This window comes from Lolium rigidum, chromosome 5, assembly GCF_022539505.1.
Source record: "Lolium rigidum isolate FL_2022 chromosome 5, APGP_CSIRO_Lrig_0.1, whole genome shotgun sequence".
Lineage (NCBI taxonomy): Eukaryota > Viridiplantae > Streptophyta > Magnoliopsida > Poales > Poaceae > Lolium > Lolium rigidum.
Genome location: NC_061512.1, coordinates 141,236,919 through 141,251,113, shown reverse-complemented (window position 1 = coordinate 141,251,113; position 14,195 = coordinate 141,236,919). Strand labels below are relative to the sequence as shown.

The 14,195-nt window shown below is 45.6% G+C and overlaps 2 protein-coding genes across 2 annotated transcripts in view; both read right to left on the bottom strand.

Annotated features, from left to right (window-relative positions):
* The window catches only part of LOC124658241, a 3,310-nt gene extending 2,585 nt beyond the window's left edge, over positions 1–725 (bottom strand). The window contains exon 1 of the mRNA XM_047196629.1: positions 75–725. Coding sequence (XP_047052585.1) covers positions 75–561 — 487 coding nt within the window. The 5' untranslated portion in view covers positions 562–725. The remainder of the gene's footprint in view (positions 1–74) is intronic.
* Positions 726–931: 206 nt separating this feature from the next.
* Positions 932–11,746, bottom strand: LOC124656481. The gene is made up of 6 exons (XM_047195217.1): positions 11,490–11,746; positions 11,155–11,441; positions 2,754–3,181; positions 2,158–2,265; positions 1,579–1,608; positions 932–1,206 (listed from the first exon to the last, which is right to left on the bottom strand). Exons 1-6 carry the CDS (start codon positions 11,744–11,746, stop codon positions 1,129–1,131), a joined length of 1,188 nt encoding a protein of 395 aa, XP_047051173.1. The 3' UTR covers positions 932–1,128.
* Positions 11,747–14,195: the final 2,449 nt, after the last annotated feature.

Genomic DNA, 14,195 nt, shown 5'->3' with positions numbered 1-14,195 from the left:
GAAAATGAAATTAAGGTTAAGATATCAAGTACCTTTTCTTCTGAAAGAAGAAAAGTGCAGAAGAAATTACTTACTGGTGTCCTCGAAAGAGCCGTACTGACTGGACCATTTATCGTACCAGCTCCGGCGGTACTCGCTATAATCCAGTTCAGACCGGTCTTCTTGGTTCGGATCCGGCGGAGGCGGCGGCGCCCGCGCCAGCTCCGCTTCTGACGCTAGTAACTTGGCGTACATCCGCTCGGAGATCTCGTGCAGCACCCTGATCTCCCTCGCCCTATCTTCCCGCACGAACTCCATCCGCTCCTGCTCCGTGAGCTCCTCCACCACAATCGGCTCCATGCCGGGGTTCTCCTTGTTCCGCCTCGCCACCGCTTGGTCCAGCCTTAAGTCTTCGACCAGCTTCGACAAAGGATCTGTCTCTTGCCCGTGAAATGGCACCGCCTGTGAAGCCGCTGAAATCTTCCCCGACAATTTCTTTTGCCTTGCCTGCTTTTTCCCCGCCCCAGCGGCCTCAGCCAGACGTTCTCTCTTTCTCCCCGCCTCCTCCATTTCCATATCCATATCACCAGAGATCGGCAAGTTGTATTGTCCTCGCCGCCGTAACAGCTAGCAAACCCTACCGTGAGGAAGGTGGGGGAAGAAACCTAGATCCAGCCAGCCAAGCGTGTTTCCGTCCTGGAGAGTTTGATAGCACTTCCGGCACGGGACCTCCTGGGTTGTTTGGGCTTGGCCCGTTAGGCCTTGTTTGGTTGAAGTGTATTACCGAGTAAGTGGGAGTGTTTTTTTCAAGGGGATTGGGTGAAAACACTTCTGTCACCCAAAACACTTCGTTACACCAAAAAACCCTTGGAAGCAAATACTCTCCATTTATTCATCTGTTTGGCAGGCAGGGATAATTCTACAACCAAAAATGCAATGTACACAACAAGGCTAGGACGATCATAGTAATTCAAATAAAAATTAAACTTTTACACTCTGGTCACAAGCACATTACATAAATAGATGCTGGATCAGAGGCGCAGGGGCCTTGACTTCTGTCAGCTTGGGGACATAAGGTGATGCGACTTAAAGATGGACGCGGTAGCATCGGCGAATATTAAGTCAGCAGAGGCCGGGCAAGTGACAGTGTCATCGCTCCGCCGCACCAACGGAGCCATGCATCATGTTGAGAAGCTGTCTCCGATGCACTTCCACCCAACAGAGTTTCTGCCAAACCAAGTATGTGTATTAATCAGCATCTTAGTAAAACAACAAATCATGATGCAACCAGGACTTCAAAGAAAGCATAGCTAACTTGAAGCACTAGGCAACCTAACTCAATCAGGAAGCACCAAACCAAACATCCAGCAATAGTAATCATTATGTCCTAGCTAAATTACAATCATGCCATGAATAAGAAATAAAAGACGGATATTATAACAGGGATGCAGACAAGTAAAGAATAAATTTCATGTTACTGGTTCAGTAACATGGCAGTGGTGAAATGGTTACAGATACAGAAACAGGGTAAAGATGAAATGGTTTAGAAGCACGACAATAAATGAGAAGGAAGAATATTGTTTAGCAAAATATACCTACCTCCACTCTTCTCACAAAGGATGAAATGGACTGAAATCAACATAACATACAAATGCATCAGTGTGATAGGATGAACGAGCTAATTGAGCAAACTATAAGCATCAGTTTTTGTTTGCGAAATTCCTTCTTTTAGAACCGATTGTCTAGACCCTATCTTGCAATGCAAATATATTTGGTTGTAAAACATCTGTGTGCTAAAGTGAATTTTATTTAATTGATACAAGATTTGCAAGAAACTGCACAGGGTCACTCTACAGATCACAAGTTCAGTTATTTATAATAGCACAACTCGGCTCTGAATTCCTCACACCGTCAGATCATTGGAACCTCCATCGTTACTAGACTACAATGATGATAAGAAAAAAATCAAGACTTGTTCAATCTACTGAAGCAAACATAAGCAAGATTTTTTTATTACAATTTATAAGTATTGCCCATGGACTGAATCGGAATATGCACATCTATCAAATTAGCCTATGTTCACAAGTATACTTCGTGCTCCTATGCAACTAGCCAAGAGATCGTACCTCATCCATAAATTGTAGCTCACGTGAGGAATAAAGCAAGAAAAGAAATTACCTCTGTCATGTGTCCTGGGAGGTGAAGCGAATAACTGGCGGATGAACGAATGGAGCGCATGCGACCACTCCATCCATCTGGAGATCTGCTAGTCTGCAGCCTCCAAGTCTGCCATTCAGCGCAGCCATAAGTTCCTTTTGATAGAGAAATGACTATGGACATTTCAGTTTTTATACACTACTTATGTTCCTTTTGATAGAGAAATGACATGCTGATTTAATTTTGCTAATTTCTACAGATGAGGCACTTGTCCTCATGCAGAGCAGGCATAAAAAACTAGAGGCAATTAACAAATCCAAAAGGAAGTGCAATGGAACACAAATCATATATTATTAGAGGCAATTAACAGATCAAAAGGACATGCAGTTGCATCAAGAACTAGAGGCAAACACTGTAATCATATATTAGTACAGTAATTGACAGAATGAAAGATCCAACAGAAATCTGAATCCGTAGCCACTAGCTCACCCTAGGCATCAAGAACTAGAGGCAACTAACAGGATCTCACGGGAGGCATCAAGAACCCTAGGTCATTCATGTAGCAGTTGTATCTGGCACTAGATAGGGAGGGAAGGGCGAGTTGAAAGAGAACTTACACGAGAGGACGGACGGCCGAAGGAGCCTACGTCGGCAGGAACCTCAGCGGCGGCGGCATCAGGTTCTGAGGCGGCGGGGGCGGGTACTGAGTCAACGGCGGCGGCGGATGCTGAGTCGGCGGCATAAGGTGCTGAAGGAGGCGTCGCCAGAGCTGTTACTTTCTGTTTGCGGGGCAACGGAGCCGCCGGCGTCGCTGCGAGAGGAGATCTGGCGTCGCCGCGAGAGGAAATCCGGTGCTGCTGCGACGCGCGTGAACCAAAAAAACGCGAGGTGGGTGGAGCGTCTGGAAAACTCGTCGGGTCGACGTGTATTGCGGGGTTTACTCGGGCTGAACCCGGCCAAGACCGGCCTGCCAAACGGCTCGCTCGCGGTTTCACGTGTATAAAGTTTAGGCCGGGATAATACTCCACAAACCCGGTTAAAACTCCTGTGCCAAACGAGGCCTTAAGTGCTTCATTGTTTTACTGGTTCTTTCGCTCCTCAGCGTTTAGCCTAGATTATCGGTTTTCGGGGAATTTTACTTTTTGCCACTCTTTTCTTTGGTCTTCTACGATTTGCCCTTATTTACTTTGGACTGATATTTTGCCCCAGCTTTCTTTGAACCTTTATTATTTGCCCCTTCTAGATTGCTGATGACGTGAAAAGACCAAACACCCCTATCCCCAATCCATCTCCTATCTCACACAGACTTCAATTTCGGTCCTCGCTGGTGGCTGCACTCTGCGATGAGGTCGCCATCGCTGGAAGCAAGAGACGAAGAGGTTGGTCTCGTCGCAACGCCGAGGCAGAGGAGATTGCCGTTGGGCCGCACCTTCTTCGCGCCCACCGACCTCATGGTCTTGCTCACGGCGCGGCGCCCGTCCTCGCAGCCAGGAAACCTCATCATGCTTCGCGCCGGCTTGTGCTGTTGATTGACTCCTGCGCCGCCTCTGTCAGCCGCGCATTGCCACCGCTCCGGGCCTATTGCCGTCGCCTGAGAAGGATGGATAAGGCGGCGACTAAAGGGGCGTCGCGGGCGCGTTGGGCGGAGGAGGCCGAATCTGTGGAGGTTAAGCAGGGATTGGGGTGCTGATGTGGCTTGACTGGGGCACGCCGTAGAGATCAGAAGCTAGGAGAAATAAGATCTTGCCGGACATGGAGAAGAACGCCAGATTCCGCAAGGATACGGCGGCGTACGCTCGGTCATCTCGCTGGTTCATTATTCCTTGACCAGACCAAGCGGGGCATAATTGTCTTTGGGTGTGGGTTCTGTTTGAGAGAGGGCAAATAATAAAGGTACAAAGAAAGCTGGGGCAAAATATCTAGTCCAAAATAAATAAGGGCAAATCGTGGAAGACCAAAGAAAAGAGTGGCAAAAAGTAAAACCCCCCTCGGTTTTCAAAGGTTCGCGCCTTCCTTTGGTCCCTTAGTCGTTGTTTCTGACCAGACTATGCTGATTGAGACGTTGCACTAAGATATGCTAATTGAGTACGATTTCACACTATTTTTTTTAGCTTTTACGCTTTTGGATAATCTCCCCCACCAAATCATGGTTATTGTATCGAAAAGAGGTAGCATCATGAAAGAAGAATCAAAGGATAATTACTAATTTGAAGAAGAATGTTTCTACTAAATGTGAGTAGCAAAGATTTAAAAAAAAGTTTGATTCTAGATTTTGAGCCCCTTAATTAATAGCACGGCAACTAGAAACTATTATAAATGTTTGTCTTGAGTAAACAATTTCCACCACTTTCCTCGGCTGATACTGCCCATCCCACCGTGATTTGCGTTAAAGGCCTAGTCTCTCCCTCTTAACATATCTCTCTACCTCTCCGCCTTGAATTTCTACACCTCCCTCCATTCCCTGCACCCCATGTAATCCGGACCAAGTACTCTGTCGTGGCCATTCACGCAATCAGCCAATCATCCAAGCCCGCTGCTCACCCCAATATTTAACATATTAAACATTTCAGAATCCTAAGACAATATGGTGTTCATTCGGAATGGGACATGCTGAGAATCCTCCGAAGGATCAAACCAATCGATACTCCGCCTCATGGGTCATCCGGTTGGATTGATCTGGAGCGTCTGATTGAACCGCCGCCTTGACTTATCCAAACCAAACATGCTAACCACGCACGCGGTATCCCCTTGATGTCTACGGGAGCTTCTATTCTTGTAGACAGTGTTGGGCCTCCAAGAGCAGAGGTTTGTAGAACAGCAGCAAGTTTCCCTTAAGTGGATCACCCAAGGTTTATCGAACTCAGGGAGGAAGAGGTCAAAGATATCCCTCTCATGCAACCCCGCAACCACAAAGCAAGAAGTCTCTTGTGTCCCCAACACACCTAATAGGTGCACTAGTTCGGCGAAGAGATAGTGAAATACAGGTGGTATGAATAAGCGGTAGCAACGGTACCGGAAAAGTGCTTTGCCCAGGACAGTAAACAAGCAGTAGTAACGCAGCAGTAGTAACGCAGTAAAACAGTAAACAAGCAGCGATAGCAGTATTTAGGAACAAGGCCTAGGGATTAGACTTTCACTAGTGGACACTCTCAACTTTGATCACATAACCGAATAGATAAATGCATACTCTACACTCTTGTTGGATGATGAACACCATTGCATAGGATTACACGAACCCTCAATGCCGGAGTTAACAAGCTCCACAATTCAATGTTCATATTTAAATAACCTTAGAGTGCATGAAAGATCAACATAACCAAATAGATCACATCAATACCATCACAGTAATAGTTAACTTCACAATCTACGAGAGATCACGATCATAAACTACGCCAAGTACTACATGATGCACACCCTGTCCACTTTACACCATGCAGGAGGAATAGAATACTTTAATAACATCACTAGAGTAGCACATAGATGAATTGTGATACAAAACTCATATGAATCTCAATCATGTAAGCAACTCATGAGATCATTGTATTGAAGTACATAGGAGAGAGATTAACCACATAGCTACCGGTACAGCCCCGAGCCTCGATGGAGAACTACTCCCTCCTCATGGGAGACAGCAGCGTTGATGAAGATGGCGGTGGTGTCGATGGAGAAGCCTTCCGGGGCACTTCCCCGTCCCGGCGGCGTGCCGGAACGGAGACTCCTGTCCCCCGGATCTTGGCTTCACGATGGCGGCGGCTCTGGAAGGTTTCTCGTACCGTGGTTTTTCCGTATCGAGGTTTTAGGTCTGGGACCTTTATATAGGCGAAGAGGCGGTGTCAGAAGGTCGAAGGGGCGATGACACCATAGGGCCGCGTGGCCAGGGGGTGGGCCGCGCCACCCTATCATCTGGGGGCCCTGTGGCCCCCCTCTGGCGGCTCTCGGGTGTTCCGGATGCTTCCGGGCAAAATAGGAACCCGGGCGTTGATTTCGTCCGATTCCGAGAATATTTCCTTACTAGGATTTACGAAACCAAAAACAGCAGAAAACGAGAACCGGCACTTCGGCATCTTGTTAATAGGTTAGTTCCGGAAAATGCACGAATATGACATAAAGTGTGCATAAAACATGTAGATATCATCAATAATGTGGCATGGAACATAAGAAATTATCGATACGTCGGAGACGTATCGGCATCCCCAAGCTTAGTTTCCGCTCGTCCCGAGAAGGTAAACGATAACAAAGATAATTTCCGGAGTGACATGCCATCATAAACTTGATCATATTGTAAACATATGTAATGAATGCAGCGATCAAAACAATGGTAATGACATGAGTAAACAACTGAATCATAAAGCAATGACTTTTCATGAATAGCACTTTCAAGACAGTCATCAATAAGTCTTGCATAAGAGTTAACTCATAGAGCAATAATTTAAAGTAAAGACATTGAAGCAACACAATGGAAGGTTAAGTTTCAGCGGTTGCTTTCAACTTGTAACATGTATATCTCATGGATAATTGTCAATGCAAAGCAATATAACAAGTGCAATAAGCAAGTATGTAAGAATCAATGCACAGTTCACACAAGTGTTTGCTTCTTGGGATGGAGAGAAATAGGTGAACTGACTCAACATAAAAGTAAAAGAAAGGTCCTTCAAAGAGGAAAGCATCGATTGCTATATTTGTGCTAGAGCTTTGGTTTTGAAAACATAAAGAGAGCATAAAAGTAAAATTTTGAGAGGTGTTTGTTGTTGTCAACGAATGGTAGTGGGCACTCTAACTACCTTATCAACCGGACTTTCAAGAGCGGCTCCCATGAAGGACGTTATCTCTACCAGACAAGGTAGATCATCCCTCTTCTCTTTTGTTTACACATGTACTTTAGTTTAGTTTTTCTTTATTTATGGATGACACTCCTCCCAACCTTTTGCTTACACAAGCCATGGCTAACCGAATCCTCGGGTTCCTTCCAACAATCACATACCATGAAGGAGTGTCTATTTGCAAAATTAAGTTGCTTACCGATGAATCGAGCAAAACATGTGAAGAGAATTATTAATGCAAGTTAATTAATCGGGCTGGGAACCCCATTGCCGGCTCTTTTTGCAAAATTATTGCATAAGCGGATGAAGCCACTAGTCCATTGTGAAAGTCTGTCGAAGTAAATGACAAGATCGAAAGATAAAACACCACATACTTCCTCATGAGCTATAAAACATTGACACAAATCAGAGGTGATAAATTTTGAATTATTTAAAGGTAGCACTCAAGCAATTTACTTTGGAATGGCGGAGAAATACCATGTAGTAGGTAGGTATGGTGGACACAAATGGCATAGTGGTTGGCTCAAGGATTTTGGATGCATGAGAAGTATTCCCTCTCAATACAAGGTTTAGGCTAGCAAGGTTTATTTGAAACAAACACAAGGATGAACGGTGCAGCAAAACTCACATAAAAGACATATTGTAAACATTATAAGACTCTACACCGTCTTCCTTGTTGTTCAAAACTCAATACTAGATATTATCTAGACTTTAGAGAGACCAAATATGCAAACCAAATTTAGCAAGCTCTAGGTGTTTCTTCATTAATGGGTGCAAAGTATATGATGCAAGAGCTTAAACATGAGCACAACAATTGCCAAGTATCACATTATCCAAGACATTTTACCAATTACTACATGTAGCATTTTCCGTTTCCAACCATATAACAATGAACGAAGAAGTTTCAACCTTCGCCATGAACATTAAAAGCTAAGAACACATGTGTTCATACGAACCAGTGGAGCGTGTCTCTCTCCCAAACAAGCATTTATTCAGAGAATGAAAATAACAAAACAAAAATAAAAGCACACAGACGCTCCAAGTAAAGTAAATAAGATGTGACCGAATAAAAATATAGTTTCAAGAGAAGGAACCTGATAATTTGTCGATGAAGAAGGGGATGCCTTGGGCATCCCCAAGCTTAGATGCTTGAGTATTCTTGAAATATGCAGGGATGAACCACCGGGGCATCCCCAAGCTTAGAGCTTTCACTCTTCTTGATCATAGTATATCATCCTCCTCTCTTGACCCTTGAAAACTTCCTCCACACCAAACTCGAAACAACTCATTAGAGGGTTAGTGCATAATAAAAAAATTCACATGTTCAGAGGTGACACAATCATTCTTAACACTTCTGGACATTGCACAAAGCTACTGGACATTAATGGAACAAAGAAATTCATCCATCATAGCAAAAGAGGCAATGCGAAATAAAAGGCAGAATCTGTCAAAACAGAACAGTCCGTAAAGACGAATTTTATTGAGGCACCAGACTTGCTCAAATGAAAATGCTCAAATTGAATGAAAGTTGCGTACATATCTGAGGATCACTCACGTAAATTGGCATAATTTTCTGAGTTACCTACAGAGAATTAGGCCCAGATTCGTGACAAGCAAGAAATATGTTTCTCGCGCGATAATCCAAATCTAGTATGAACCTTACTATCAAAGACTTTACTTGACACAACAATGCAATAAAACTAAGATAAGGAGAGGTTGCTACAGTAGTAACAACTTCCAAGACACAAATACAAAATAAAAGTACTGTAGCAAAATAAACACATGGGTTATCTCCCAAGAAGTTCTTTCTTTATAGCCATTAAGATGGGCTCAGCAGTTTTAATGATGCACTCGCAAGAAATAGTAGTTGAAGCAAAAGAGAGCATCAAGAGGCAAATTCAAAACAAATTTAAGTCTAACATGCTTCCTATGCATAGGAGTCTTGTAAATAAACAAGTTCATGAAGCATAATGCAACAAGCATAGAAAGATAAAACAAGTGCAGCTTCAAGATTTTCAGCAAAAAGAGATGTGTTTTAGTAACATGAAAATTTCTACAACCATATTTTCCTCTCTCATAATAACTTTCAGTCAACATGAGAAAACTCAACAATATAACTATCACATAAAGCATTCTTATCATGAGTCTCATGCATAAAATTATTACTCTCCACATAAGCATAGTCAATTTTATTAGTTGTAGTGGGAGCAAATTCAACAAAGTAGCTATCAAATATAGGAGGCATATTGTAACCATAATCAAATTCATCCTCCATAACAGGCGGCACCAAAAGACTACTATCATTATAATCATCATAAATTGGAGGCAAAGTATCATCAAAGTAAATTTTCTCCTCAATGCTTGGGGGACTAAAAATATCATGCTCATCAAAGCCAGCTTCCCCAAGCTTAGAATTTTCCATATCATTAGCAACAATGGTGTTCAAAGCGTTCATACTAATATGTTCCATAGGTTTTTTAATTTTTGCATCAAACCATCCATGTCTTAAATCGGGAAATAGAATAAGAAGCTCATTGTTGTCCATTATGCCAAACTAGTGTAAACAAGAAAAAAAAGATGCAATTGCAGGATCTAAAGGAAATAGCTTCGAGCACACACACAACGGCAACAGAAAAGTACTTTACCTGAGACCGGAGTATGAGAGCCTTTTACCTTTCCTCCCCGGCAACGGCGCCAGAAAATAGCTTGATGTCTACGGGAGCTTCTATTCTTGTAGACACTGTTGGGCCTCCAAGAGCAGAGGTTTGTAGAACAGCAGCAAGTTTCCCTTAAGTGGATCACCCAAGGTTTATCGAACTCAGGGAGGAAGAGGTCAAAGATATCCCTCTCATGCAACCCTGCAACCACAAAGCAAGAAGTCTCTTGTGTCCCCAACACACCTAATAGGTGCACTAGTTCGGCGAAGAGATAGTGAAATACAGGTGGTATGAATAAGCAGTGAGCAACGACACCGGAAAAGTGCTTTGCCCAGGACGAGTAAACAAGCAGTAGTAACGCAGCGATAGTAACGCATAGAAACAAGTAAACAAGCAGCGATAGCAGTATTTAGGAACAAGGCCTAGGGATTAGACTTTCACTAGTGGACAGTCTCAACTTTGATCACATAACAGAATAGATAAATGCATACTCAACACTCTTGTTGGATGATGAACACCATTGCATAGGATTACACGAACCCTCAATGCCGGAGTTAACAAGCTCCACAATTCAATGTTCATATTTAAATAACCTTAGAGTGCATGAAAGATCAACATAACCAAATAGATCACATCAATACCATCACAGGTAATAGTTAACTTCACAATCTACGAGAGATCACGATCATAAACTACGCCAAGTACTACATGATGCACACCCTGTCCACTTTACACCATGCGGGAGGAATAGAATACTTTAATAACATCACTAGAGTAGCACATAGATGAATTGTGATACAAAACTCATATGAATCTCAATCATGTAAAGCAGCTCATGAGATCATTGTATTGAAGTACATAGGAGAGAGATTAACCACATAGCTACCGGTACAGCCCCGAGCCTCGATGGAGAACTACTCCCTCCTCATGGGAGACAGCAGCGTTGATGAAGATGGCGGTGGTGTCGATGGAGAAGCCTTCCGGGGGCACTTCCCTGTCCCGGCGGCGTGCCGGAACAGAGACTCCTGTCCCCCAGATCTTGGCTTCACGATGGCGGCGGCTCTGGAAGGTTTCTCGTACCGTGGTTTTTCCGTATCGAGGTTTTAGGTCTGGGACCTTTATATAGGCGAAGAGGCGGTGTCAGAAGGTCGAAGGGGCGACGACACCATAGGGCCGCGTGGCCAGGGGGTGGGCCGCGCCACCCTATCATCTGGGGGCCCTGTGCCCCCCTCTGGCGGCTCTCGGGTGTTCTGGATGCTTCCGGGCAAAATAGGAACCTGGGCGTTGATTTCGTCCGATTCCAAGAATATTTCCTTACTAGGATTTCTGAAACCAAAAACAGCAGAAAACAGGAACTGGCACTTCGGCATCTTGTTAATAGGTTAGTCCAGAAAATGCACGAATATGACATAAAGTGTGCATAAAACATGTAGATATCATCAATAATGTGGCATGGAACATAAGAAATTATCGATACGTCGGAGACGTATCACCCCTCCCGACTCTCTCCCTCACATGTGACATGTCTTCCCCGTCCCCACCGTTCTGCGCCGACGCTGCTATCCATGACACAAGGTCGTCCTCGTTGAAGACCACATCACCCGAGAAGACCACCGTCGATGCAGCAGCACCTTCTTGAGATAGCAACATCGGCGGCGACCCGCCAACTGGAGGGGCTGGTAGCATCCGCGGTGCCACTCCCGATGTAGGTGCAGGCAGCATCAGCGGCGGCTCTCCAGTGGCGTTGGAAGCATCCGCGGCGGCCCTCCGGTAGTCGGCGCTAGCAGGATCGTTGTAGCGCGTGCAGCTCCGGCGTAGGCCCTTGCAGCTTTGGCGTCAGCCATTGTAGCTCCGACGGTTGGTACTTGCAGCATACGTGGAGGCCCTTTGCAGCTCAGGTGGTGGAAGTTGCAAGCATCCGCACTGGCCTCTTGCAGCTCCAAGAAAAGGCAGTTCATGTAGCCCTTGCAGCTCGCCGCGGCCGACCGCTTGCAGCTCCCCCGTGGTAGCCCTTGCAGCATCGACGTCACTCATCTTTATCTCCGACGTCGGCCGCTTGCAGCTCGTCGCGGTCACTTGAAGCTCATATGCCAGCCGACCGCTTGCAGCTCCCCGCGGTAGCCCTTGCAGCATCGAAGGTGAAAGGACGAGATGTCGCCTAGAGGGGGTGAATAGGCGTTTTAAAAACTCTTACGGATTTGGCTTGTAAGAATGCAAAATTAAACTAACGTTTAGTTTACAAGCACAAACCCTAAATATGCTAGGCTCAACTAAGTGCAACAATAACAACTAGAGCTAAGCAAGATAGGCACAAGATATATGTAGCACAAGTGTGTTGCCTACCAAAACCCACCGGCGAGCAGCGACGGGCAACACGGAGAGCCGGGAGGCTCCCAGGACTGCTGGTGGATCCTGGTCCCTCGGGCAACGGCCCGCAATGCTCCGGCACACGTCCTGGCGGTTGCGAGGGCGTGCCACCCGACCTATACCTGGTCGGGAAGGTGATGGATTGCTTCGATTAATTTCCTGCATGGCAAACACGTAAACATTAAATACGAGCCCCGATCGGCTCTTAGGTTGCCCTGTGGATCGGCTCAAAGAGCCGATTGCCCCATGGTTCACGTTAGATTTATAATGGCATGGGGATCATGCTTTATCAATATCAAGTTAAACTAATCTACGATAGTCTAGGGTTTTCACCGCATAACCGGAACATCCTACGCGTAGTTGAGCCTAGCAGATACGTAAGATGATGGAAAACCAGCCCTAAAGAGGCCTAAAAACCAACACGAAGTTGATCCCCGGAACAATCCCTCTAGGACTTAATAAACCATACCTTACGCACTACCGGATCGTTCAACCCGTTTATAAGGCCTAACCATGCGGATATCAAACCAATCCTTGAAGAACAAGGAACAACTATAACGGATCAGATCTACTAAATAAAGAACAAGCAAGATGCTGCCCTTACACCTAAGATAGGTGTAAGGGCAGCTAGATATCGAGGGGCAGCGTAGCTAAGCAAGTATATCATGAAAGCATCGACGTCAGCCCCAAAACACCTGGGATAAGGGTGTTGCTCGCCATCAAAAAGGCTTCAGCATGAGCAAAAGCAACAACGAATAAACTGATACTGCCTAGATCGCAAGATGCGATCTAGGCAGCATGTTGCTTACCCGGGAGAAACCCTCGAAACAAGGGGTGGCGATGCGCCTAGATTGATTTGTTGTGAACGTGATCGTCCTCCTTTCTCAATAACCCTAGGTACATATTTATAGTCCGTGGACTTTCTATCTTAGGAATAAACCTAGCTGTGTACGACTAAACTTTATCTCTTAATTCTAAATCTACCATAATATACAGATACACGGGCAATCTAGCCCAAATTCTCGCACAAGGCCGATTCAAAAACACTTCATATGCATGTCCTCTAAGCCCTTCTTCGATTACGGCCCATCTCCGAACTTGGATAAAATCTGGTGATAACACATGCCCCCCTGGTTTTGGCAATGATAATTTCAAAACAACTCCGTTTTTTCTTCGTAAGGTCACGTCGTGGCAGAGCAGAAGCGTCACAGTATCCTTTCATCATGATGCCTTGCCTTCTCAACTTCTCTGCATGATTTGACAGTTTTGGCACCATGTCCTCGGAAACCGCCACAGCATTAAATCTCCACTATATCCCCTTTTATTTAACCGCGTCAAGCAACTCGCTTCTTCATCCCCCTGCTCAGTACTAGCCATCGAAAAGCCCTCCTCTACACCATGGACTCCTCCTCCTCCTCTGCTTCATCGGCTCTCTCCTTCCAATCCTCTTCCTCGAGCGAGCCGATGCTGGAGTACAACCAGACGGAGGCGTACAATAGGCGCGCTCCCGAGCATTGGGATGAGCAGGAGTGGGACTTCGACTTCGTGCCAGATGGCCCACCCCTGGCCTTCATCGGGTCAGACGGTGATTTGCCCCTGACCGACGGGGAGGACGACCTCCGGTTCCTCGTTGACGGGGAACTGGAGGCGGAGAGTGAGGATGACCTCTTCTCCTGGGGTGACTTCACCTCCTCCAACGAAGAGGAGGAAGAGGAGGACGAGGAGGACGACACCTCCTCCGACGAAGAGGAGGAAGAGGAGGACGACACTGATACGTCTCCGACGTATCGATAATTTCTTATGTTCCATACCACATTATTGATGATATCTACATGTTATATGCACATTTTATGTCATATTTATGCATTTTCTGGAACTAACCTATTAACAAGATGCCGAAGTGCCAGTTCTCGTTTTCTGCTGTTTTTGGTTTCAGAAATCCTAGTAACGAAATATTCTCGGAATTGGACGAAATCAACGCCCAGGTTCCTATTTTGCCCGGAAGCATCCAGAACACCCGAGAGTCACCAGAGAGGGGCCATGTGGGCCCTAGACGACAGGGTGGCGCGGCCTGGGCCCCGGCCGCGCCCCCCTATGGTGTCACGGCCTCGTCGCCCCTCCGACGCCGCCTCTTCGCCTATAAAAAGGTCCCAGACCTAAAACCTCGAGACGAAAAAGCCACGGTACGAGAAACCATCCAGAGCCGCCGCCATCG